At 43.0% G+C, this 27,812-nt stretch overlaps 1 protein-coding gene across 2 annotated transcripts in view; it reads left to right on the top strand.

Moving 5' to 3' along the window:
* Nucleotides 1-27,812, top strand: part of LOC126263122 (uncharacterized) — a 154,254-nt gene that overhangs the window by 68,678 nt on the left and 57,764 nt on the right. For both annotated transcript variants that reach the window (XM_049960139.1, XM_049960138.1), the window contains exon 2: nt 11,896-12,034. In XM_049960139.1, coding sequence (XP_049816096.1) covers nt 11,896-12,034 — 139 coding nt within the window. The remainder of the gene's footprint in view (nt 1-11,895; nt 12,035-27,812) is intronic.

Below are 27,812 nucleotides of genomic sequence, written 5' to 3'. Positions count from 1 at the left end.
TTCGCGTGTACATGAAGTGTGGACGCTGTGGGAAGTGCTGGAAAATTCACCGCGTATCTTCTGCGTAGTAAGCGCCCCGTCGACTTCTTCGTTCAGAAACTCCATCAGTTGCAAAATGTCCCCTTCGGATATTCGTGTACGCTTGGCGTGAATTATCCAGCGGCGGCATATGTCATCCGGAAAAGCGCGTAAAATTTTCGGCGCGAGGACTCGGCCGTATCCGTTCACGTCTTCCCCAAGTCCCCGGAGAGCTTGAATACGTCGCTGGCATTCAATGAATGTTGAATTAAGTTCGTCTGGGGTGGACAGCTTAATTGGTTTTATGGCTTCGAGATATTCTAAGTGGGCTTGAATTATTCGATCCTTGTTGCCATAACGCGCTTGGAGAGTCCTCTTCGTTTCTGCGTACGTCTCGGCCGTCACCGCAATACCGTCCACTAACTGCTTTGGTTCTCCCGAGAGATAGCCGCGAAGAAAAATGTGTTTATTGATTGTAGTTACCATCGGATCGTAGTCAACCGACTGCTGAAACTGCTCCCAGGATCGTGCCCATGTCTCGATATCGCCTGAAAAAGGCTCAAGCTTGATCGGCGGAAGTTTTACTGAAGCTGTGGGAACACTCGTTGTTATAGATTGTACCGGCGGATTGTCGGGAATTTTTATGTCTGCTACCGATTTCGCAAGCTGTTTCTCTGTTTCGTGAGACAATCGAGAAATTGTGAGTTTCGCGGTGTCTATATAATCTTCGCATTCAAGAACATCTTCTTCGTATTCGTCATCGTCTAACAACTCGTGTATGTCCTCATCTAATATAACGAGGCGGTTCAGAACGCTTCCCAGTCTGTCATTGTAATATTTATAATCCGCGATTTCCGATGTGTCTGACAACCTTGCAACTTCCGCTACGAGTCGCGTAATGTTTGCTCTTTCTCTCATACGTTTTCTCTTTAGAGAGTGTAACTGTGCTTCTGGTTTGTGGTCTGGCATGTCCATTCCGTCTGATTACTCCAAGGTTTAAAGCAGTGTCGGCTAGCGGTCAGCTGGTCCTAGTAGGGCGTTATCTTTGGATCGCTAGTGGAAGTAGTTCAATTGATGGTCGCTAGATGGCAGCACTAGTCGTAAACAATCTACAGGCGTAGCGTAGGATCTGATAATTCGTTAAAGCTCTAATCGAACAGCTACAATAGCAGTACACAGCGGCAATAATGTAATCAGTTGCCTTTACAAATGGCACTACAAAATATGTTCCGTCATCACTCAATTGAACTTAGCTGTGTATGCAGGCGGTTGTCGTCGAAGAGCTTGTTGCGTGGTGTGACAAATCGCTGCAGTAAGCCCCCTCGTAGTATTGCCGCGTGACGTGCGTCCAGAATTCGTGTTTCCACAACGGCAATCGTGGAAATTGTCTCGGGCAGTCTGTCTCCCGGGTTTCGGCACCAAAATTTTTATGTCGTGAATCACAGGAGAGCAGCGATTAGCAGTCGTAACAACACTTTATTACATAGTCACAGAACATACAATACAACAAGTCAAAGATACATTTTCCTAAGAGTAAACAAACAGTCTCTCACTTGCCCGAAGTACATCACTCTGTGACATCAACCTCGGGCATGGATGTGTGTGATATCCTTAGGTTAGTTAGGTTTAAGTAGTTCTAAGTCTAGTGGACTGATGACCTCAGAAGTTAAGTCCCATAGTGCTCAGAGCCATTTTTTGAATTTACTATAAACAATAAACAATGTGTCGTGAGGTGGGAGCAGCCTCGGAATAAAATTTCTTCTAGCCTTCTTCTCCTGTCAAGCGACATAACCTTATTACTCTCTGTGTATGAGATGTCACTGCTTGTGTGGTGCTTTGTTTGTTTTATGATTGTTACTGCCTGTTGTGTTGTTTGTGGCTTTGTTACGGCATGTAGTATCATGTGTTGTTGGTTTTGGACCTTAACTGTTGATCCCTTCTGAGTCATGTACACTTGGTTTCTTCCAAGGTTTCGGTATCTGTGGTCGTGTTTGTGTCCTCCAATGTGGTTTTTTGAGTTGTTTGTGCTTGTTTACGCCTCCTTCGATACGGATTTTGGCGCTTGTATTCTTTGTGCAGTGTGTGATGCAATACCGGGTACGCTGTGTATTGTGTTCCAATCATCGGGATCGCGTATTATTCTGGAACATTTATTTCAGTAATTCATTAGGGCATTTTTGTTCCGTTATTACGTTTTCGTAATGATTCGGCCAATACCCGATCGCATTGAATCGCCGCTTCCGGGATACAGGGACGCGATCCTACCAAGGATACAGTCTTCCTCGCGGATTACCGACGAGGGCTGGTGAGCCGACCTATCTGGATGTAGTTTTTAGACGGTTTCCCATGTCCCGAAACGCAAACAGTTAGAAAACGTTCGCACCGTTTAACACAGATTTACTCAAGACACAGACAAAGGGTACACAGATTCCGTCCATTGGGTGTGGTTGAGTCAAGAAGGGCATCTGGTTACCAATTACATTGGTTACCATAACATTACCTCATCCCATAAAATAATGCCCTACTCATAGAAACGTGAAGAAAAGCAAGAAGAGGATTCCGTCGTAATGAGTTGTCGCAACAGTCGCTAAGCACTAGCCGTTAGGTAACGGGCTATCACTGTGCCGAACGGAAGGTCTAAAAGGGCGAGGTCATTCTCATCGGTATCCGATGCGGCGCGCCATGTGAAAAACAAGGCCATTTGGATGACTACTGCAGCGGTCGAGGACTTAGACTGCACTCAAGAGTCAGAACGATAAGCGTAACACGTGATGGCTGTCGCGTGAGATAAAAAAAAAAAAAAACAGCTAAGGTCTATTTTAACAATTGATGGTCTTATCGCGACATCTACACTGAATTATGCCTACATGCCTAATACCAGCTTAACACGTAAATACCAGGTGATCGAGGAAAGTTTCGTCGTCAGTACTAGATCGCAAAGAGTGGACGTGCTTGACCATAGATCCTGATCCCCAGACTGTGTATCATTTTCGAGTTCAATCCCACCCTCTTCCATCTTCCGCACGTTAGCGATCCAGCGGGGCAGTATTGTAATGAGCGGTTCTAGGGAAGTTCCATAGGCCAACTGAATGATAATGAAATAGCGCAAATTTATTTCAAAACCCATCGGTGCCGGTAAGCGCGATTCTTTATGTGCATTGTGGCAAATTTTAAGTACATATAGGGAGTGGTAATTGTGAAGTGTGAACTACATGATGGAGTTGCAAGCAGTTATTAAACTTTTTGTCCGAAACTTTTCCTTCATTATTTAGTTTATTTATTGCTTCATTTAGAATAGCACAACACATCCTTTACAGTACGAAAATGGTTCAAATGGCTCTTAGCGCTATGGGACTTAATAACTGAGGTCATCAGTCCCCTAGAACTTAGAACTACTTAAACCTAACTAACTTAAGGACATCACATACATCCATGCCCAAGGCAGGATTCGAACCTGCGACCGTAGCAGTCGCGCGGTTTTTGACTGAAGCGCCTAGAACCGCTCGGCCACCACGACCGGCAAACAGTACCAGTTACAGGCTTTTTCATACAAATATCTGCCTTCACACACAATGCTAGTTAACAATCTTTCCTAAAACGTCCATTTACACTACTGGCCATTAAAATTGCTACACCAAGAAGAAATGCAGATGATAAACGGGTTTCATTGGACAAATATGTTATACTAGAACTGACATGTGATTACATTTTCACGCAATTTGGGTGCATAGATCCTGAGAAATCAGTACCCAGGACAACCACCTCTGGCCGTAATAACGGCCTTGATACGCCTGGGCATTGAGTCAAACACAGCTTGGATGGCCTGTACAGGTACAGCTGCCCATGCAGCTTCAACACGATACCACAGTTCATCAAGAGTAGTGACTGGCGTATTGTGACGAGCCAGTTGCTCGGCCATCATGACGAGATGTTTTCAATTAGTGAGAGATCTGGAGAATGTGCTGGCCAGAGCAGCAGCCGAACATTTTCTGTATCCAAGTACGCCCGTACAGGACCTGCAACATGCGGTCGTGCATTATCCTGCTGAAATGTAGGGTTTCGCAGGGATCGAATGAAGGGTAGAGCCATGGATCGTAACACATCTGAAATATAACGTCCACTGTTCAAAGTGCCGTCAATGCGAACAAGAGGTGACCGAGACGTGTAACCAATGGCACCCCATACCATCACGCAGGGTGATATGCCCTTATGGCGATGACGAATACACGCTTCCAATGTGCGTTCACCGCGATGTCGCCAAACACGGATGCGACCATCATTATGCTGTAAACAGAACCTGGATTCATCCGAAAAAATGACGTTTTGCCATTCGTGCACCCTGGTTCGTCGTTGAGAACACCATCGCAGCCGCTCCTGTCTGTGATGCAGCGTCAAGGGTAACCGCAGCCATGGTCTCCGAGCTGATAGTCCATGCTGCTGGAAACGTTGTCGAACTGTTCGTGCAGATGGCTGTTGTCTTGCAAACGTCCCCATCTTTTGACTCAGGGATCGAGACGTGGCTGCACGATCCGTTACAGCCATGCGGATAAGATGCCTGTCATCTCGACTGCTAGTGATACGAGGCCGTTGGGATCCAGCACTGTGTTCCGTATTACCCTCCTGATCCCACCGATTCATATTCTGCTAACAGTCATTGGATCTCGAGCAACGCGAGCAACAATGTCGTGACACGATAAACCGCAATCGCGATAGGCTACAATCGGACCTTTATCAAAGTCGGAAATGTGATGGTACGCATTTCTCCTCCTTACACGAGGCATCACAGCAACGTTTCGCCAGGCAACGCCGGTCAACTGCTGTTTGTGTATGAGAAATCGGTTGGAAACTTTCCTCATGTCAGCACGTTGTAGGTGTCGCTAGCGGCGCCAACCTTGTGTGAATGCTCCGAAAAGCTAATTATTTACATATCACAGCATCTTCTTCCTGTCGGTTAAATTTCCCGTCTGTAGCACGTCATATTCGTGGTGTAGCAATTTTAATGGTCAGTAATGTACAATATCCAACTTTAGAGTGGAGTTTAGAATTACTAACACAGATTTCTTTTAAAAGGTGCCAAGACTGGACTGGCAATGGATATCTCGATATGCATATGTATTGATATATATCAGTATATTTATTCGACGATAGATTCATATACTGTCAATACATTAAATAACTCGCTTGATAAACGTATTTGAGTGATAAACCAAAAGAAATGTAAATATAATGATAATCATTACAGATGTATCTTCAAAATTTATAAAAATATATTTACCACAGGTACAGCCAAGAATTCGGCACGTGAGCAGTGCCGTGGTTCACGTGCCATAGCTCTGTCTCTACGCTGCATATTTTTCCCACAACCACACCACGTTGCCTGAGCGTGAAGAGGAGGAAATTGCGAATGCGCCACATTTAAATGGCAATATAGTCCCAATGCATACGACTTGATATCATATTCCATTTCTCACGACAAAGTAGGTCACAATCAAAACAAATTTTCAGTATGTATTTTATTATTTCGTTTGCGCGCTGAATTTTTATTTCTGCATACGGACAGATGTAGTCAATTTCACAGATTTTTTTCACTCGGGTTTCCACGTAACTGTGACTTATTTAGTTTCATAATCGAAAAAAGCTTTCCACACACATATGTCGAGAAATATTTTATCGTGTTTGTAACCTCATTACGGAACCGTGTTACTCTTCAAGGGAGGACAAGGTAGGCCTCATGGACAGTTTTAACACAAAAGAATTTTGTCTTTTGTACAGTAATTACACTGCAGATCAATAAGTTTCATCTGCAGATGGAAACAGCAAACGGTCTCGAAAACAGATGTGCAGAGCCCTCAAATTATTTAGAAAACTATCCTTGTAATTCATTCAGGGTCACACTGAACTTTTCAGACCTGGCATTTTCTTTAACACCAGTGAGCTGAAGGTAGTTGACGCTGTTTTTTGTTAGAATTTGTCCCTTTCAAATTCGATTTTGTTTTTAAATGCATCTCTGTCAAATAAGAATATGTTTTGTTACTCACCTTGTAATGCCTCACTGTGGGTAGTGGGCAGTAAAGTTCATTTAAAAAGCGACGTCAGAAATCCGTTCAGGATGTTCAAATTTTCGTTCCTGCCCTTTTTTCCTTCATAAATTCAACAATAGTGGGTTTTAAATCGGAACGCATTCCAGACGTGTGTCTTGGCTTTACTAATGTATTTTGCAATAATAAAGTCTCTATACTCTTCAGTTCCACCGAAAACTGTTGCCATTCACTATGGAATAACGCTCGCGATAATTTACTGTTCGTACCACCAATTCAACACGTGATCGATGCCTGCAAATTTAGCAAGTGTTTCTTGTTGGACAGAACAATGAATCCTGTCTATCGATCATTTTGCATATTCATCGTCAACTAAATTTTTAATTTCTTTCTGCAAGGTGTGTTTCTTGATGTACATATCAGTGAATCACGTCTGTCGAACATTGTAATTGCTCTTTCGTCATCAACTAAATCCTTAATTTATTTCTGCATGGTGTTGTAACGTTGTTCTACAGCAAATCTGCGGCACTGTCGATTATGCAACTGTTTATTGCATAACAGATATTGAGGATTTTTATCTTTCTTTTCTGTTATTCCCATTCATTTAAAAAAAAATTGTGAAAGTAAATCGCTAGACTGAATCTGTTCGAGCAAAGAGCCACTAGACCTGAAAGCTCCTTTTATACCACGAACAGCCGGCCGCGGTGGTCTAGCGGTTCTGGCGCTGCAGTCCGGAACCGCGGGACTGCTACGGTCGCAGGTTCGAATCCTGCCTCGGGCATAGGTGTGTGTGATGTCCTTAGGTTAGTTAGGTTTAAGTAGTTCTAAGTTCTAGGGGACTTATGACCTAAGATGTTGAGTCCCATAGTGCTCAGAGCCATTTGAACCATTATACCACGAACAAACAGCGAAGGGTAAACAACACTGACACGAAGATTCTGCCGAACTGAAGAAAATAGTACCGACCGGCAAAAGGCCGCACCGCAATGATAATGAAACGTCACACTGACCGAGCATTTCCGAAAAGTGCCGAGTAAAGCCGAGACAGGCCGAGACTCGGCCCTCATGTGATCCGCACATCATGCTTGCACGCAGTTTGGCATTTCTTGGCCGACCCTGGTTTAGCACAACTTTTTAGTGCTTTAATATTCAGTCTCAAATAATTCCTCATTAAACGTTTTTATAATTGAACATAAATAAAATAATGTTTAATCGTAAATAAAAACAAAAGCTTTGTGAGCTGTAAGGAATGTTACTGGATCGTATAGTATACTAGCTATACCCGGCGAACTTCGTTCCGTCTCTGAAAATCTTTATATGTTATAGCTGACCCGGCAAATGTTGTTTTGCCATATAAATTATCTCTAGTCTACAAGAATAATGTATACGTGTAAGACAATGTATACGTGTAACACAATAGCCATTGTTGGCGGGAGCTCGTGACAAATAATAATAATGGCCGAAAACTGTGTCGCGCGGATTTAACAATTGCAGCCGATACACGGCTCGTCCATGAGCATACAAACATAGCGGCAATTTCGTGTCGAAACGTGTTCGCCAGCATTATGAATAGGACAAGCACACACGCATCGATTTTTATCGTACGTAAAAATATTGTACGATTAAATTCTTTTAGAGGAACAAAGGAGAGCATAGGAACTTCTTTGCTCCACTAAAAGACTTTGATCGTACGATATATTTCCGTACGATAAAAATCGATGCGTGTGCGCTAGGCCTAAATGTCGGTTTGGCGAATGACGCGTGCTACCGAGTTAAACTTCTCGGTCTAGTTACGTGGATTCAAAGAGGGATATTCCAGTCGTTGCTTTTGGTACGTTTTCTTCAATTACCTATCTATCGAATAGTGAAAGACTATCACCGGTAGACACATGGCGGAGATAATTGATCAAGTGATAATTGATCAGTTATCGACTGGGGCTGAAAATTATTAAATTACTAGAATCGCTATTAAAAAGTAGGAGTTGGTGGTAGAAGAGTGAAAATTTAGGGTTGTTTGTATTTTGTAATGCCACATCATAAAAAATAAAAATAAAAAGTTCTGTCCAAAAAATAAGAAAAAATGTTTGGGGTGCACCACAGTTATCACTTAGGGGTATGAAAAATAGATTACGGCCGATTCTCAGACCTACTGAATATACATGTAAAATTTCATAAGAATCGATCGAGCTGTTTCGGTGGAGTATGGCAACTAACACTGTGACACGACAATTTTATATATAAGGATTTATTTTGAATATATCGAGAAGTGTACACATCAAAAAAAGTTTTGCATCATCTCGGTTCCGAGAGCTCCGGAACATGTACAGAAAATTGGAATAGAGATCAACATAAACATCATTTCCGCCCTTTTTATTCCTCATGAAAACCACACATTGCATGTTGTACCACCATACAGCGAGACCTTCAGAGGTGGTGGTCCACATTGCTGTACATGCCGGTACGCCGCCTCTTGCATCAATGCATGCCTGTATTCGTCGTGGCCTGCTATCCACAAGTTCATCAAGACACTGTTGGTCCAGAATGTCCCAATCCTCAACGGCGATTCGGCGTAGATCCCGCAGTGTGGTTGGTGGCTCACATCGTCCATACACAGCCCTTTTCAATGTATCCCAGGTATGTTCGATAGTATTCATGTCTGGAGAACATACTGGCCTTTCTACTCGAGTGATGTCGTTATCCTGAAGGAAGTCATTCACAAGATGTGTACGATGGGGGCGCGAATTGCCTCGCCAATACGCTGCCGATATGGTTGCACTATCGGTATCGTACAGCCGTTACGGCGCCTTCCATGACTATTAGCGGCATACGTCGACCCCACATAACGCCACCCCAAAACAGCATGGGACCTCCTCCTAGCTGCATTAGCTGGACAGTGTGTCTAAGGCGTTCAGCCTGACTGGGTTGCCTCCAAACACGTCTCCGACGATTGTCTGGTTGAAAGCATATGCGACACTCATCGGTGAAGAGGACGTGACGCCAATCCTGAGCGGTCCATTCGGCATGTTGTTGGGTCCTGCACGGTGTCATGGTTGCTAAGATGGACCTCGCAATGGACGTCGGGAGTAAAGTTGCGCATCATGCAGCCTAGTGCGTACAGTTTGAGTCGTAACACGACGTCCTGTGGCTGCACGAAAAGCATTATTCAACATGGTGGCGTTGCTGTCGGGGTTCGTCCGAGCCATAATCCGTAGGTAGCGGTCATCCACTGCAGTAGTAGCCCTTGGGCGGCCTGAGCGAGACATGTCATCGACAGTTCCTTTCTTCTGTATCTCCTGCATGTCCGAATAACATAGCTTTGGTTCACTCCGAGACGCCTGGACACTTCCCTTGTTGAGAGTCCTTCCTGGCACAAAATAACCACACGGACGCGATCGAACCGCGGTATTGATTTTTTGGAGGTTGTAGAAACGTTCTTTTGGTAGTCTGCTTTCGCTTCGTCATTTGAAAGTAGCAAGCCTATAGAGTACATTTGTATAGATAGGTGTGGTGTTCTGTCAAACACGTGAGGCAGAACAGACACGTCTCTTGATGGAGCAGCTACTGTAATTGTAGTGTCACAGAATAAACAGAAACAATGGGACAATTGAATAAAGAAACAATTGCATCACGAGTGTGGAACTACTAACGGTAATAATAATCATAATAATAATTGTAATAATAATAATATTAATAATTGACTACAGATAGCGGCGCCGCATACATTAGATATATTATATTCTTTATGTTTACTACTGTTAGTTTTATTATGTGTATTATTATTATTATTATTATTACTATTACTTCCGCACGTGTGATGCAATTATTTCTGTATTTTTCTGTTCTGATTGTATATTCTGTAAAATTACAAATGTACTCTATAGATTTACTACTTTCAAAGAAAGAATGCGAACGCAGATTGCCAAGAGAACATTGGTGTCAACTCCAAACAGCTGTTTTACATGTCACGAAAATGTCCCATATAACACTTTCACACATAGTACAGTAAAAAAAAAATTACCATAATTGAGATTTGAACCCAGGACCCTACGTACAACGAGCCTGTGTGCTATCAACTCTTTCATGGAAAAGACAAACAAAGCTCAAAGACGTGCTTTTCATGTGCTCTGGTAGTTCTGGTGTTACTTTTAATTAACGTTTACGCCCATTTTGCTGGACGACAGCTCATAGTACGAACTAAATGGGAGTTTTGGTTGATAGTCTATCGACGTACAACGTTTGGTCCAAATCTAACTGTCCGACATCTGGATGTGTGGGTGTCGGTGACGAGCACATTTTTATTTGTCTGGATGCGGAATAAACAAAACATGAGCTATTGGAGTGGCACGAACCCTCGGACTTCATGAGCAGCCCCACTATACAGAACGTGTGACCGTTTGGTGTGCTATATACAACACACACTAGTGTCCCACAGCTTTCGAAGAGAACGATAGGGCAATTACGGTCACTTCTGAGCGTTATTCCCAGGTGACTCAGGAGTCTTTTTAGTCCTGCATTTGAAGAAATGGATATGGGGGATTTCAGGTTCCAACAAGACGGCGTCAAAGCTCACACGGCACGAACGTCAATGACTCTTCTTGCGCGAACACTTTCCGGACTGTCTCATCTCTTCGAGTACCAATCCTCCACGGAATCTCGGTGAACTGCAGAACAATATTCGTGCTGCTATTACCAAAACACACAGAAATGCTGGGTGAAGTGGACTGAAACTTCTGATTTCTATTCCCCAAATGGACTGAGCAGAACGGAGCCCACGTTCAAAACATCATTTTCAAAACCTAATGAAATAAAACTTGAAATGAACCTCTATATAAAGAAAGAAAATTAATTCGCCGTCCCCAGTATTTTCTGTTTTATAATTTTTTAAAAAAAATTAAGGAAATTCCTGCGCCACACCCTGCATAACGTGGTTATTTCTGCTCTTTTCGAAATTGCATAATATGAGTCTCTGTGAAAATAAGACTGAAACTTTGTTGTAAACTGGTCGTCCAGCTACCATCTGAGCTCTTTCTGATAAAACTGAGTTTGGGCCCTTTTTAAAGTCACTCTTAAATTGTTTGTGTAGGCTAAGAATAGAACTAGACCCAGTAATGACCCTTAGGGTACGCCACACCATACATTACCCAGTTCTGACTTGGGTTGTTCTCCTTAGGTGAAGTTTGCCAATGTGTCTGCTACCTATCCTGTAGGAACACACAAATGAAATGCCATTTATGGTAAAACATTTTATTTAGTTAAGTACATTTTTGTGGTCTACACATTCAGTACTTTCATTATCAAATAATTTGAAACAAAAGTTTACTTAGATAATGTATTCTTTATCCTAGTTTGAAACTATGGCTCGGTAAGCAAAAATTTGCTATCAAACGAGGTCTGGATCGCTTCATCTAGAAATAACTTGCACTGTTTGAGGGAATAGCAGGAAAATGCTGATAGTTCACTTAGACAAGTTTATAGCACTCGAAGCACACTATCTTAAAAGGACTCTTTTTTTAAAAAAATACTGATATTTTTCTACAGTTTGCGAAATATTTTTTGTTGAACATTGCCCTGTAGAATATCATGGTACAGGAAACCTATTTTTTTATTTTTTATTTTACAACTATATTGAGTGAAGTGGACCCTTCGTGTCGAAATGTCCTAGTGTGGTTTTCTCTAGTCGTTATCATTTGATTACTATGTAAAAGAAAACTTTCTATTTTTAAAATATCATTGTAGTATACTTTCACATCAGTTTTGTTAATGTAAGTCTACACAAAAACAAAAGTGAATAGAATGTATACCAAGTTATATATCACTTGTGATTGAATTATTTTTTCAGGACAAATCTTCCGAAAGAGGTTATGGGATTCCCAGATTTTCCTATTCCACACAGAGAAGAATCTTACCTGCCAGCAAAGGACATTCTCCAGTTCTTAAACGACTATGCCGATCATTTTGGACTGAGGAAGCACATAAAAGTACGTATAATTTGTCACTGCTTCAGTACTGCTTAATGGAAGCATGGACTTCTGCGTTAACAGTGGGTCTTAATGGTGATGTAAAGAACCAGAATCCGGTATTCAATCGCTGTTAGAATATTTTGAAACCATAGCTCCGCTAAATAGCTGTATAAGTTCGCACAAACTATTCGAGGGAAACGTGGGTATAGTAACAAGAAAATGATGTTTCAGAATACATTTTGATGTTGCCTTCTTTTGTTTGTATGATCATTCGAATCTTATCGTTAGCTGTCTACGTAAGATGGACTACTTTGTGCGTTGTGAATAGCCAAAGGAATGTTCGACCTCAACAACTGAATTACGTAGTTCATTCACCGTACTATACTTCAAATACTTCCGTCATCAAGTGTGGCAAGGGGAATACTACATAGCCAATTTTGGGAACAAGATGTGTCCTATACATGGTGATTCAGCTACGTTGTTCGCCTCAAATATTTCCGTCTGGAATCATATATGACAAAGCAAGTCAAGAGTTCAGCCCTGGCACGAGTGCCACAGCACTCAGCCTCGCTGCACATTTGCCCGACCGCCACGCCACACTGTCTGGGCGCGTGGAGGGGTAAGAGGGGAAACCGCGAACGCGGCACATTTTAAACGGCAGTGCAGTCGCACTGTGTGCAACTTGGTTTTACATTTCACGTATCTCAACAACAAAGATGACAAGCAAAACACATTTGCAGTATTATTTAATAATTATTAATAATTTAATAATTATTAATTTAATAATTATTTAACAATAATGAAGACATAATTGTTATCTGGCACAAACTGTTGTCACAAGGACAAACACAGATAACATCACAAATTTTCCCCTATGTTGGTAAGCTATTGTGACTTATTTAGTGTGTAATTGAAAAAGGTCTTCCACACAAATACGTCGATCGAAATATTGTATCACTTTTGTAACTTCATAATGGAGATATGGAAACTCTAGAAACTCTACCTAAGTAAAAGCAATGAAGACGTCCTGGACATTTTTAACGTAAGAGGATTTGTCATTTAACCGGTGATTACCCAGCAGCTCAGCCAGTTACATCTGCATGCTCAGCATGCTCACAGGGACAATTTCAACTGAAACAGACAACGGTCTCGGAAAAAGCTCGAAAATAGATATAAGAAGGAAGTGTCCTCAAGACGTTTAGGAATCTATCCTTGAATTTCTTTCAACGGAACAACCTCGCGTTTTCTATAAAGACAGTGAGCTTAGAGAAATGGACTGTGTTTGCCAGAATGTGTCCCTGCTACAACACGATTTTCTTTTAAAATGCATTCCGATGAAATCAGAAAGAAGTTGTTTCTTCCCTTGTAATGTCGAATTGTAGGCAGCGTGCAGTGATGTAAACTTAAAATGTGAGGTCTGCAATCCATTGCAGGTATTCTAAATTTCGTTCCTGCACTCCGTTTTCTTTCAGAAATTAAACAACGGCGAGTCTTAAATCGAAAAATAGTTCGTCATACCCCTAGACAAAGCAACGTACTTTGCAGTAATGTATAAAGTCTCCATGTTCTTCGTTCAGTTTCATCGAAAACTGTTTGCAGCTGACACTGGAATAATGTGTGCGACTTCAGACATTTTGCTGTTGGTATCATCAGTTTGTTCATGTGCAGCATGACCCCAAATTTAGCAAAAATATACAAATTTTGAATCCCGTCTGACGATCGTTGTAATGTCGTACTCTTTAGTTGCCAACTAAATCTTTAAATTATATTTGCAAAGTTCTGTAGCACCGTTTCACAGCTAGCATGTAGTACCCATCGCTTATGCGAAGGTTTGATGTATACTGCGAATTCCCATTCCTCTCTCACGTCATTTCGAAAGGCCTGTGACGACATATCGCTAGACTGTCACTTTTTGTGTGTACAGCCAACTTCCTTTACACCATGAACAAATAGTGAAGGGGAATCAGCGCTGACGCTACGACTCTGCCGAGCTGAAGAGAGTTATGCCGACAGAGAAATCCACACCACAATACTATCGAAATGTCACGCTGCACCGAGTACTTTCGGGAAGTAACGAGCAGAGCCACGGCAGGCCCAGCCTTTGCCATTATACGGCCCGCGTGAAATTTCGCATCCCATGGCAGGCCCTTGTTTAAGATATCGTAAAGGTATTTTCACCCGGATAAGTTGCGAAAAAGTCCTCACTAAACGTTGTATAGATTCTTTCTGTAGTTGTGTTGATATCGGCATCAACTTTGCTTTTTCAAGTGACACTACAGTAATGGAAACGAGCGTTTGGCGCCATTGGCCGGGAGGCCCCTTGCGGGGCAGGACCGGCCGCCTTGGTGCAGATCTTATTACATTCGACGCCACAATGGGCGACTTGCGCGCAACACGCAGTCCCTGAGCGGAGAAAAACGCGGGAATCGAACCCGGTCCCGTAGAACGGCAATCCGTCACGCTGACCACTTAGCTATCAGGGCGGACATTACAGTAATGTCTGCTGTTAGTATTGTAAATCTAAAAGAAACGAATCCAACGGCGTGTAACTCTTCATAATACGAGTCCCAGTTTCGAAGTAATTACAATATATAGAACTTATCTGTTTTGAGCATCAAACCAATTTGTTGTCTTCTGCAGAAGGTCAAGGAAACATATCATGTCGAGTGAGAAGGGGACAGTGTTACACCATGTTGATGCCAGGATAAAAGGTGCACAGAAAATGTAGCTTTCATTCGGCCTGTATCGTACACTTGAGCCAAGTACTGCTCAATTTCAAAAAATATGAGATTTTCACAAACAAAGAGATACCACACACACTATTCTTTATGGAGAACACAAAAAGAACGCGGAGAAAATAGTTGACTTGTGCTCACAAAGACGGTTTGCAACAAGAATAGCAATTCTATGAATTTGCAAAAAATTGTTGTTGGAAGAACAGTGGAATACTACGCAGAGGGTGGGGACTATCCTCGCAACGAGCGGAGCGAACGTAATACACTCTCCCCGCTAACCAATTATCCGAATGGGACGGGAATCCGTAGACGTGATGTGCATGTATAGCCAAACATATGATTAAAATTTCAGAAAAATTGGGTGATTCTTTCAAGAGAAAGAGTTTCACAAATTAAACAAGTCAATAACGCGTTGGTCTACCTCTGGGCCTTATGCAAGCAGTTATTCGGCTTGACATTGATTGATAGACTTGTTGAATGTCCACCTATAGTATATCGTGCCAAATTGTGTGCAATTGCAGCGTTAGATTGTCAAAATTCCGAGCTGGTTGGAGGGCCCTGCCTATAATGCACCAAACGTTTTGAATTTGGAAGATATCCAGCGACCCTGATGGCCAAGGCAGGGTATGGCAAGCACGAAAACAAGCAGTAGAAACTCTCGCCGTGTGCGGGCGGACGTTATCTTGCTGAAATGTAAGTCCAGGATTGCTTGCCAAGAAAGGCAACAGAACGGCGCGTAGAATACCGTCGACGCACCGTTGTGCTGTAAAGGTGCCGCGGCTGACAACCGAAAGAGTCCTGCTGTGAAATGAATTGGCACCCAGAACCATTACTCGTGGCTGTCGGGCCGTGTGGCGGGCGACAGTGGGATTGTTATCCCACAACTGTCTGGGAGGTCTGCAGATACGTCTTCGCCGGTCATCGGAGCTCAGTTCGAAGTCGGACTCATCGAAGACAATTTTACTGCAGTCAATGAGATTCCAGGCGGAATGTGCCCGACGTCACTGCAAAGCCGCTTGTTGGTGTAGAGAGGTCGCTGGTAGTCGGCGTAAGGAGCGCCATGAGCTCAGCCGCTTTTCTGTGAGCCACCTACTAATGGTCCTTGTGGTAACTGAAGCATCAGTTGCACATTGGATCGCTGATAAAAACGAATCCTGGACTCCGAGTGCCCCTCTGATGATTGCTTGGCAACCACATTCTGTCGTCTCTCTACGTCGACATCTTCCTTTTTGACGCTTGATCTACAAATGGATACTCTGTAGATAACTCGTAAGTGCCTGACAGACGTTCATCGAACCACCTTCACAATAATTCTCTATTATTCCAATCTCGAACAGCACGCGGAGGAAACGACACCTATCTCTTTCCGTGCGAACTCTCATTTCCCTTATTTAATTACGATGATCGTTTCCCTATGTAGGTCGGCGTCAACAAAATATTTTCGCGTTCGGAAGAGAAAGTTGGTGGCTGAAATTTTGTGAGAAGATTCCGCCGCAACGAAAAACGCCTTCGTTTGAATGATGTCCACCTTAAGTCCTGTATCATGTCAGTGACACTCTCTCCCCTATTTCGCGATAATACAAAACGTGCTGCTCTTCACTGAACTTTCTCGATGTACTCCGTTAATACTGTCTGGTAAGCATCCCAGACTGCGCAGCGGTACTCCACAAGCAGTGTAGGCAGTCTGTTTGGTATATATAGTTTCTACGTATTCTGCCAATAAACCAAAATCTTTGGTTTGCCTTCCCCACAATATTTTCTATGTTGTTCATAACTGTAATTCCTAGTTATTTAGTTGAATTTACGACCTTTAGAGCTGACTGATTTATCGCGTAATCGAAGTTGGACGGATTCCCATTAGCACTCATGTGGATGACCTCACACTTTCCATTATTTAGGGTCAATTGGCAGTTTTTGCACCATACAGATATCTTTTCTAAATCGTTTTGCAATTTTTCTGATCTTCTGATGACTTTACTCGACGATAAACAACAGCATCATTTGCAAACAACTTAAGACGGTTGCTTAGACTGTCTCCTAAGTCGTTTATATAGATAAGAAACAGCAGCGGGCCTATAGCATTACCTTGGAGAATGCCAGATATCGTTTCTGTTTTACTCAATGAATTTCTGTCAGTTACCACAAACTGTGACCTCTCTGACAGGAAATCACATAATTGTGACGAAATTCCATAAGCATGAAATTTCACTACAAGCCGCTTGTGTGGTACAGTGTTAAAAGCCTTTTTGTAATCTACAAATACCGAATCTATTTGAAATCCCTTGTCAGTAGCACCCGACACTTCGTGCGTGTAAAGAACTAGTTGTGTTTCACAAGAACGATGTTTTCTAAATATGTGTTGACAGTGTGTCAATAGACCGTTCTCTTCGAGGTAATTCATAATTTTCGAACACAATATATGTTCCAAATTCCTGCTGCATATTGACGTTAATGATATGTGCAGGTAATTTGGTGGATTACTCCTGCTATTTTTCTTGAATATTGATGTGATCTGTGCAACTTTCCAGTCTTTGGGTACGCATCTTTCGTCGAGCGAGCGGTTGTAAAGTGTGCAGCTATTGCATCAGCATACTCGGAAAATAATCTAATTGTTACACAGTCTGGACCAGAAGACTTGCTTTCATTAAGTGATTTTAGTTGCTTCACTACTCCGAGGATCTCTATTTCTAAGTTACTCATGTTGGTCCCTGTTCTTGATTCGAATTCTGAAAGATTTACATCGTCTTCTTTGTTGAAGGAACTTCAACTGATTCGGCAGCACTGTCGTCAAACTGCCTATTGGCTTCTGTCTCGGGTTCTTCGGCCGACGTTCATCTAATGATTTTTCTGACGTTTCGCCAGCACGAGTGGCTGGCATTGTCAAAGCTTCACCCTCCACCGGCAATGGAGGGTGAAGCTTTGACAATGCCAGCCACTCGTGCTGGCGAAACGTCAGAAAAATCATTAGATGAACGTCGGCCGAAGAACCCGAGACAGAAGCCAATAGGCAGTTTGTCAACAAGTGGCCACGAAAGCCTTAACAATTTTGTAGCACTGTCGTCGATAGTATTTCCATTGCTATCATGCAGAGAAGGCATTGATTGTGTCTTGCCGCTAGTATATTTTACATACGGCCAGCATCTGTTTGAATTTTCTGCCAGACAAAGTTTCATTGTGAAAACTGTTATAAGCATCTCGCATTCAAGTCCGAGGTAAGTTTCGAGACCGTCAGTCCTGAAAATTTGGCGTTCGTCAAAATTGGGCATACATTTTCGTTGTTTCTGCAACAGTGTTTGACCAGTTTTGCGTACCAAGGGGGACCACGTCCGTCGTTTCTTCGTTTATTTGGTATAAAGCTCTCAATTGCTGTTGACACTATTTCTTTAAATTCAGGCCACATCTGGTCTACACTTACATTGTTAATTTGGAAGGAGTTGAGATTGTCTCTCAGGAAGGCGTCGAAGTGAATTTTTATCTAATTTTCTGAATAAGTATATTTTTCGTTTATATTTGGAGGATTTGGAGGTTACGAAATTCAGTCTCGCCACGTCCGCCCTGCGTTTACTAATCCCTGTATCCGTTTTGATGCTCGTTATTAGCTCAGGATTATTTGTTGCTAAGAGGTCAAATGTGTTTTCACAGCCTATTAGTATTCGAGTGGGCTCATAAACTAACTGCTTGAAATAATTTTCAGAGAATGCGTTTAGCACAAGTTTTATGCGTATCTTGGGGTTTAAACATTTATTTTCGCCAACATATCGAGGGTTAATTAAAGTCACCACCATCTATAATTGTATGAATCGGGTACGTGTTGAAATTAAATTCTTCTTGGGATATCGGTAATAGGATTGAATTATTATTTTATTCCAGTTGCCAAGAATGACCTCTACCCATCCTACTAATCACAGGAACTATGTACTTCAATTTCTCCGCAAGATAAAGTACTTCTAACAGCAACAAACAAACTACTGCAAAATGTGTTTAACCTATCATTTCGGAACACCGGTAGGCCCTTCGCAAAAAATTCGGCTGAACTTATCTCCACCTTTAGCCAGATTTCAGTGCCTATAACGATTTGAGTATCAGTGCTTTCTATTAACGCTTAGAGCTCTCGTACTTTCCGAACACAGCTACGACAATTTACTGTTGTTATATCGATGCTTCCTGTATCTACGTTTGATTTGCACTCTTTGAGACTGAAGTCCTTTTTGTTTCCCCTGAGACCCTCTAACCTAAAAAGCCGCCCTGTCCCGGCCTCACAGCTCCTGCTACCCGTGTAGCCACCTCCTGCGTGTAGTGGACTCCTGACCTATTTAGCAGAACCGGAAACCCAACCACCCTATGGCACAAGTCGAGGAATCTGCAGCCTAGACGGTCGCAAAACCGTCTGAGCATCTGATTCAGACAGTCCACTCTGCTCTGCACCAGAGGTCTGTAATCAATCCTGTCGACTATGCTGCAAATGGCGAGCTCTGCTGTCATCTCGCAAGCAAGACTGGCAGCCTTTACCACTTTCGTTAGCTGCTTGAAACCAGATAGAATCTCTTCCAATCGAAAGCAACAAACACCATTAGTACCGACGTGAGCCACAACCTGCAGTTGCCTGCACCCTGTTATCTTCACATCATCTTAAAGGACATGTTCCAGATCTGGAATGACTCCACCCAGGATTCACACGGAGTGCACATGGCTTTCTTCTCCTCCTTGGCAGCCATGTCCCTAAGGGACTGCTTAACGTGCCTAACATTGACACTCCCAAATACCAGTAATCCACCCTCTGTGACTGCCCGGATCTTGCAGGCTGAGAGGTTTGCTCTGAAACAGGACAAGCAATTGCGTCTGGCTGAGGGACAGTGTCAGCCACAGACAGCATCTGGAATCTGTTTATCAGACTAACTGGGCAGGCCTTACATGCGGCCCGCTGGACCTTGAGGCGACCTCCCACCAGTGCGGATCGATCGGTAGACTCAGACGTGCTGAACGTCCATTGGATCTGCACGGCCGGCCCACAGCAGTTAAGCCATCTTCAAGCAAAGTAACCAAAGCCATCACAGCCTGGAGCTGAGAGCAAAGCGTCAGCAATTCGGCTCGCATCCGCACACAGCAGTCACAATCCCTATCCGAATTAAAGACCATGGAAAACTACACTACACAGACGAACAGGAGAATCGGCTCGCACTACAGAACTCTACTGTAGATACGGAGGAAAACGCAAGAACTGTGTCTAATAAATTAGATTACTATGCAGAAATTCAAAAAGTGAGGTACCAAAACACTCAGGTGAGACTAAATAATTCGCTCCTGATTAGGAACTTGTAATTTGTCAAAAAATCGATTACATTTCCGACACAAACGAAAACACGAGAATGGTGTCTATTAAATATTAAATTAACATGCAGAAACTCAATAAACTAAACTACCAAAGGCACACATATGAAAATATAAATTCGCTCCTGGTTAGGAACTCGTGAAATGTCATAAAATCGGTTACTTCCCTGTTGCTGTTAGTGTCTTGGCTGGCTGCTGTTGCCTGACTAGCTGCCTAATGCCAACAAGCGTTCGGTCATGGTTCACCCATTCATGCCAACATCGTCGAACTAGCGATTCGCTGATTACTCCAACCGGCTTCTTTGGGCACAACACTAGGCCATCTCTCAGATGCTGACACCTGCATATGTTGTTCACGCGCATGTCTACGAGGAATAGTTACTGTCCAACTGAGTACACGAACTGAAATTCCCAGAGACTTCATGTCCTGGTATCGACATGTCCTCTTGTCACTACCCTTGCCAGTTGCGCAGTGAAACTGCGCTGCAGCATCACACATTCATCCATTGGCTGCCAAAGTTTATAATTTTGCATTTTCAGTCGATACGTGTACGAATATCAGTTTGTGACCAATCTGCATTATTCGTTCGTGGTGCGTCGTCTTTTTCTTTTTCTCTTAGACTGCACATGTTCTGGCAACTGTTGCCCATAATACACCTGTTACTCCATAGAAACTATGAGCGTTGTTCACATTTTCCCCGCAAACAGCTTCCGTCCATATCCTATGTCACTTCGCCAGCAGATTGACCAGCCAGATTACGCAAGTCGAATAGAATCCTGTAGCACGGTTCTTAAGCGACATCTGGATAATAGTTTCACCTTATCGATGAAACTACCTTCACAAGTCAGGGAAGCTTAATGTAAGAAATATCTGTTAGTGGACCATTGAGAATCCATGCTGGCTGAGGGAGGTTGAACATTAGAGACAGAGGGTTGTGAACGTTTGGTGCGGTATTACTAGAGACCACGTGACTGGTCCTTACTTCGTTGAAAATACCTTAACCGGTAAAAGATACACAGAATTTCCTATCGAAGTGCTAATGGTTTTCTAGATACAAACAATGTAAAATAAGAGATAAAGTGCACATACCATTTAAATGACAGCAAAATCTGATGCATCATATTCCTTAACCTAAAAAATAACCTATTTGTATATATTTCAGAAGAAAATAGAAGCAACCAACTGAGGATGCCAGACATGTGGTGAAACATGTTTGGATTATAAAAGAAAGCAATAATTTGTGTACTAGCAAAACGGTGGACGATATTACGATAGCAGTACTCGAGTTTTCTAATGATAGACTACCAATTGTAGTACAGCAGTAGTACTGGTATTTGTTCTAATTATTTTAGTAATAGTAGTACAATAAATGCTGTAGTCGTTATTCTTATTATAACACTAATAACAGGTCATAAAACTACATGTAAAAGAAGTAAGAACATAACCAAAACCGAGGAAAAGGCACTGGAGTGGGGACTGCTGTGCCACAGAAGACTGTATCCTGCGCATACTCTACATATCTTGCAAAACTTTGAGAGTGGTAGATTCAGGTGTAAATTGTGAGAATGAGAAGAAACGAGGAGATCTAAGGAAAAACACAAGTATTGGAAAAGCAAAGATTAATCTTCCTTGGACACCTCTGTCGAATGGATGAGAACATGCTGATGAAATAAATATCCCTGTATTTTTAAAAAAAGAAATCGACAACAGCATGGACTACAGAAATAAAAAATGGACTAGAAAGAAAAAAAACATCAAAGAATCGGAAATAACGAATAGAAAACTTTTTAAGAATGCATTACAAAATTTAGAAGGCTTTCAAAGCATAAGAAACAAGAATTCGAGAACAACGTCAACATAAGGAAGGAAATGATAGCATGGGGAAAAGATGAAGGAGTGCTGGAAAATAGGAAATAACAACAAAGAAAGAACAGGAACTGGAGTTGTTACGTGATCCTAGTTGACCAATTCGAAGATAAAACAAAGTTATGAATGGTGGGCTCCATATGGTTCAAAAATGGTTCAAATGGCTCTGAGCATTATGCGACTTAACTTCTGAGGTCATCAGTCGCCTAGAACTTAGAACTAATTAAACCTAACTAATCTCAGGACATCACACACATCCATGCCCCAGGTAGGAATCGAACCTGCGACCGTAGCGGTCGCTCGGTTCCAGACTGTAGCTCCTAGAACCGCACGGCCACTCCGGCCGGCCCATATGGTTCCCAAGTTGTGCAGCGACCGTAAACCATAAAATTACCAAATAACCAGCAACCAGTCGCAAAATCATGTTTTCTTTATTTACTTTTGCAAATCGATTTCAACTGATTAACAGCCATCATCGGTGCTACAAATACAAGAATAAAAATAAAAATAATTAATAACAGTGACCAAATGAATAAATGTACATAAAGCAACGTAAAATCAATTAAATGTATATAGACGCATTAAACTAATTAAAATGCACATACAAATTTACCTTTCAACGTATATGTTCCCTGAGTAGTAACACTGTCTTAAGCACAGGTCAAAAATAAAGTGATACATAGAGAATTGACTATGACATCGAGAAACCATAACGGGGCGCTGCAAAGCAGACCCGCCCTCTATGCGAAAAGATACAGCTAAAATAAAAATGAGAAGAAGAAATGCCATACAAAGTGCGGTAATTTTTACTAATTTGTACAATCGCTTTTTGGCGTATATAACTGTACTATGTGGTTGACAAAATCTTTGTCAATGTATCCATTTTTGTAAATTTTTCAGTATTTTAACATTATATTTTACCACACTTTGTATGTCATTTCTTCTTCTCATTTTTATTTTAGCTGTATCTTTTCGCATAGAGGGCGGGTTTGCTTTGCAGCGCCCCCCTATGGTTTCTCGTTGTCATAGTCAATTCTCTATGTATCACTTTATGTTTGACCTGTGCTTAAGACAGTGTTACTGCTCAGGGAACATATACGTTGAAAGGTAAATTTGTATGTGCATTTTAATAGTTTAATGCGTCTGTATACATTTAATTGGTTTTACGGTGCTTTATGTACATTTATTAATTTGGTCACTGTTATTATTTTTATTTTTATTCTTGTATTTGTAGCACCGATGATGGCTGTTAATCAGTTGAAATCGATTTGCAAAAGTAAATAAAGAAAACATGGTTTTTCGACTGGTTGCTGATTATTTGGTAAAACAAATGGTTCAAATGGATCTGAGCACTATGGGACTTAACATCTGAGGTCATCAGTCCCCTGGAACTTAGAACTACTGAAACCTAACTAACCTAAGGACATCACACACATCCAGGCCCGAGGCAGGATTCGAACCTGCGACCGTAGCGGTCGCGCGGTTCCGGACTGAAACGCCTAGAACCCCTCGGCCACACCGGCCGGCGGTAAAACAAAGTTAATCACAATGGTTTGTGAGAAGTTAATTCAGAGTTCCGACTTCAATACTACTAGCTGCAGATTTAAACAGTGTTCACTGTCTCAGTGCATACATTAGTCGACAGCGAATTCCATATGCCGTTTGCGAGAGACTTCCCTGGTCGCTGTTGCGGCTGTTGTCATACATCTGAATTTTTATAGCCGTCCTACATAAGCGGGCGCGGTACTCCCTTACACAAGCGAATGAATACCTGTGTGTTATTAAACTTTACGAGACGATCAGGAGCGCTGGTTCACATGTTCGCAAAAGACCTGAGATGTGGCGCACATCATTTTGGAGCATCGGTTTTTCTTTTCTCCAGTATTCGAGAATATTAAGCGTTCTTGGATCCCGTAGTGTTGGTCCGTGTAAATGGGCTGATTGCTTGATTACAGATACACGGACGTAACTGACTGGTCTTAACACATCAATGATTTTCTTTGGAAATGATAAAATTCAAATTTTGAGATGTCCGTTTTGGAACATTTGATTTTTTCGTGGTTAAGATGTTCCGATGTTGGTAGAGTACTTTATTAATTTTTCTCATCTGTTACGTATGTTTGTCCGCCGCTCGTGTTCTCGCGGTAGCGTTCTCGTTTCCCGAGCACGGGGTCCCGAGTTCGATTCCCGGCGGAGTCGGGGATTTTCCCCTGCCCCGAGATGACTGGGTGTTGTGTCGTCTTAATCATTCATCCCCATTATGGCAAACCACCTCCATTAGGACCTTGCCTAGTACGGCGGTGCGGGTCTCCCGCATCGTTCCCCTACGCTCTGTCAAGAAGCATGGGGCCTCATTTCTTTTCCATTATGTATGTTCTTGTTATTTTTTCAGCAGGAGAATCACGGAAGCACTCTTGATCGTCCATAGCTTTCGACGCCCTAATGCTAAAGAATTTATTCCTTACTTTGCCGTTAGGACTCGTTAATTATTGGAAAAATTTAGAAATTTGTGGTAACATCTTATGGGACCAAACTGCTGAGGTCATCGGTCCCTAAGCTTACACAGTACTTAACGTAAACTAACTTACGCTAAAGACAACACACACACCCATGCCCGAGGGAGGACTCGAACCTCCGACTGGGGGAGCCGTGCGAACCGTGACAAGACGCCTGAGACCACGCGGCTACCCCGCGCGGCCATTCGCATAAGTGACCATGTCGCAGAAAAGCAACTAAAATCGCTCAGCGGACCTGACAGGAAACCAGTGCAGTTCTACGTAGACTATGCGAAAGACATTAGTCCTCTTCTAGCACGTAGGTCTCTGGAGGAGCGAAGTATTCTTAATCATAGGAAGAAAGTACAGGTCATTCACGTTTCCAAGAAGGGTCGTAGAACAGACGCACGTACTTAAAAAGCCTATATCTCTGACGTCGGTCTGTTGTAGAGCATTGGAACATGTTTTATGCTCGCGGATTATGACATATCTCGAGACCGAAAATCTCCGCTGCATGAATCAACAACGGCTCCGAAAACAACCTTGGTGTGAAATCCAGATCGCTCTGTTCGTTCATGATCCACAGGAAACAGTAGATACAGAAATGGTTCAAATGGCTCTTGGCACTATGGGACTTAACATCTAGACCTAGAACTATTTAAACCTAACTAACCTGAGAACATCACACACATCCATGTCCGAGGCAGGATTCAAACCTGCGACCGTAGCAGCAGCGCGATTCCGGACTGCACTGCCTAGAACCACTCGGCCACAGCGACCGGCAGAAGATACAGGCGGCAACGTGGATGCCGTGTTCCTTGACTTACTGAAGGCGTTCGATACAGGTCCGCGCTGCCGCCAGATGAACGAAATACAAAAGCACGGAATATCAGACCAACCGTGTGATTGAATTAAAGAGTTTCTACAAACAGAACACAGTCGTCATTCTTAATCGAAAGAGGTCTTCGGACATGAAAGTAACTTCTGGTGTACACCAAGTGCGTGTTAAGAGCGATTGCACTGAAGCTCCAGAGAAACTGCTATAGGCATGCATATTCAAATATAGAGATATGTAAACAGGCTGAATACGGCGCTGCGGTCGGCAACGCGTATATAAGACAATAAGTGTCTGGCGCAGTTGTTAGATTACTACTGCTATAATGGTAGATTATCAAGTTTAAAGTGAGTCTGAACGTGATGGTACACTCGGCGCGCGAGCGGTGGAACACAGCATCTCGAAGGCAGTAATGAAGTGGGGATGTTCCTGTATGACCATTTCACGAGTGTACCGTATCAGAAATCCGCTAAAACATCGAATCTCCGACATCGCTGCGGCCGGAAAAGATCCTGCAAGAATGGGACCAACGACCACTGAAGAGAATCGTTCAACTTGACAGAAGTGCAACCCTTCCGCAAATTGCTGGCCATCAACAAGTGTCAGCGTGCGAACCATTCAACGAAACATCATCGATATAGGCTTTCGGAGCCAAAGGCCCACTCATGTACCCTTGATGACTGCACGAGACAAAGCTTTACGTCTCGCCTGTGCCTGTCAACACCGACATTGGACTGCTGTTGACTGGAAACATGTTGTCTGCTCGGACGAGTCTCGTTCCAAATTGTATCGAGCCTATGGACGTGTTCGGTATGGAGATAAATTCATGAATCAATGGACCCTGCATGTCAGGAGGGGACTGTTCAAGCTGGTGGAGGCTCTGTAATGGTGGACCGTGTGCAGTTGGAGTGATATGGGACCCCTGATACGCCTAATTATGACTCTGGCTGGTGACACGTACGTAAGCATCCTGTCTGATCACCTGCATCCATTCATGTCCATTGTGCATTCCGATGGACTTTGGCAATTCCAGCAGGACAATGCGACACCCCACACGTCCAGAATTGCTACAGAGTGGCTCCACTGGCCACCAAACTCCACAGACATGAACATTATTGAGCATATCTGGGATGCCTTGCAAGGAGAGGTTTCCACGCCACCCCTCGTACTCTTACGGATTTATGGACAGCCCTGCAGATTTATGGTGTCCAGAACTGCTCCAGACATTAATCGAGTCCATGTAACGTCGTGTTGAGGCAGTGAACGATATTGGCAGGTATAGCAGTTTCTTTGGGTCTTCAGTGTGCATGTCTCAATATACACGAATGACCTAGCAGACAACATCGAAAGTTCCGTCGTACTTTTCGCGGATGACGCTCTTATACATAGAGAAGTATGCTAGAAAAATTGTAGCGGAACGTAGGAGGACGAGGAGAGGTTCGACGCTTGATGCAGGAATTCGCAGCTGACCCCCAACATAGAAAAATGTATCGACACGATGCAGAGCTACCAGTAGAAACAGCTGTTTCCGTGAAACATTTAGGAGTGCGTACATAGAGCAGTTTAAAATGGAGTGACCACATAGAACTAATCGAAGATAAAGCAGATGCCAGACTGAGATTCATTGGAAGAATCCTGAGGAAATTAAGTCCATCAACAAACGAGGTAGGCTACAAAACGCATGAATACTACTCGTCAGTCTGAGGTCCATACCAGCTAGGACTAATAGAAGAAACAGAGAAGATGCAAAGAAGAGCAGCACGTTTCGTTACAGGTTCATTTAGGCGGCATGAAAGCGCCACGGAGATGCTCATCTGGCTGCAGTGGCAGATGCAGTAAGAAAGACGTTCTCCATCACGGCGTGGTTTGCTGTCGAAATTCCGAGAGCGTAACTCCTAGAAGTCAACCAGCATATTGCGTCCTCCTATAGATTTCTGGCGAAAAGATCATGAAGATAAAATTAGGGAGTTTGGGGCCCACATGAAGGCTTAACAGCAATTGTTCGCCCCGCGAAGCATTCGCGATTGAAACAGGAAAAGGGACAGTGGCACGCAAACTACTCTCCGCCATGCACTGTGAGGTGGCTTGCGGACTGTAGATGGAGATGTAGAACGCAGCACTCTTTTGGCTATAGACGAGTCCACAGGTTTGTATTTTGCTATGAAATACACTGTCGTATACTATGTCTCTTTATTTGACACTCACACATACGCGCGCGCACACACACGCACACGCACACGCACACACACACACACACACACACACACACACACACACATCCCCCCCACCCCACTTGGCCGCATATTCTGAGGAGAAAGCAGCATGCTTGCAAGATATCAGCAACCGACCGGCAACCGGTCCCCCGCGAAAATTTTGGCCATGGTTCTTCTGATAGACAGTTCACCTGAAAGTACGCCATTTAAACTTTAGCGCGCACAGTTTGTTTGTCACTCGCTTCGCCCCGCTTCAACCGCCTAATGCCCGAGCGCGAAGTAGTGAACAGTAGAGCGACAACCAGAGCCGTGTTTTTCACGTC

This window comes from Schistocerca nitens, chromosome 6 (assembly GCF_023898315.1).
Source record: "Schistocerca nitens isolate TAMUIC-IGC-003100 chromosome 6, iqSchNite1.1, whole genome shotgun sequence".
Lineage (NCBI taxonomy): Eukaryota > Metazoa > Arthropoda > Insecta > Orthoptera > Acrididae > Schistocerca > Schistocerca nitens.
This window is presented reverse-complemented; position numbering and strand designations above follow the sequence as displayed.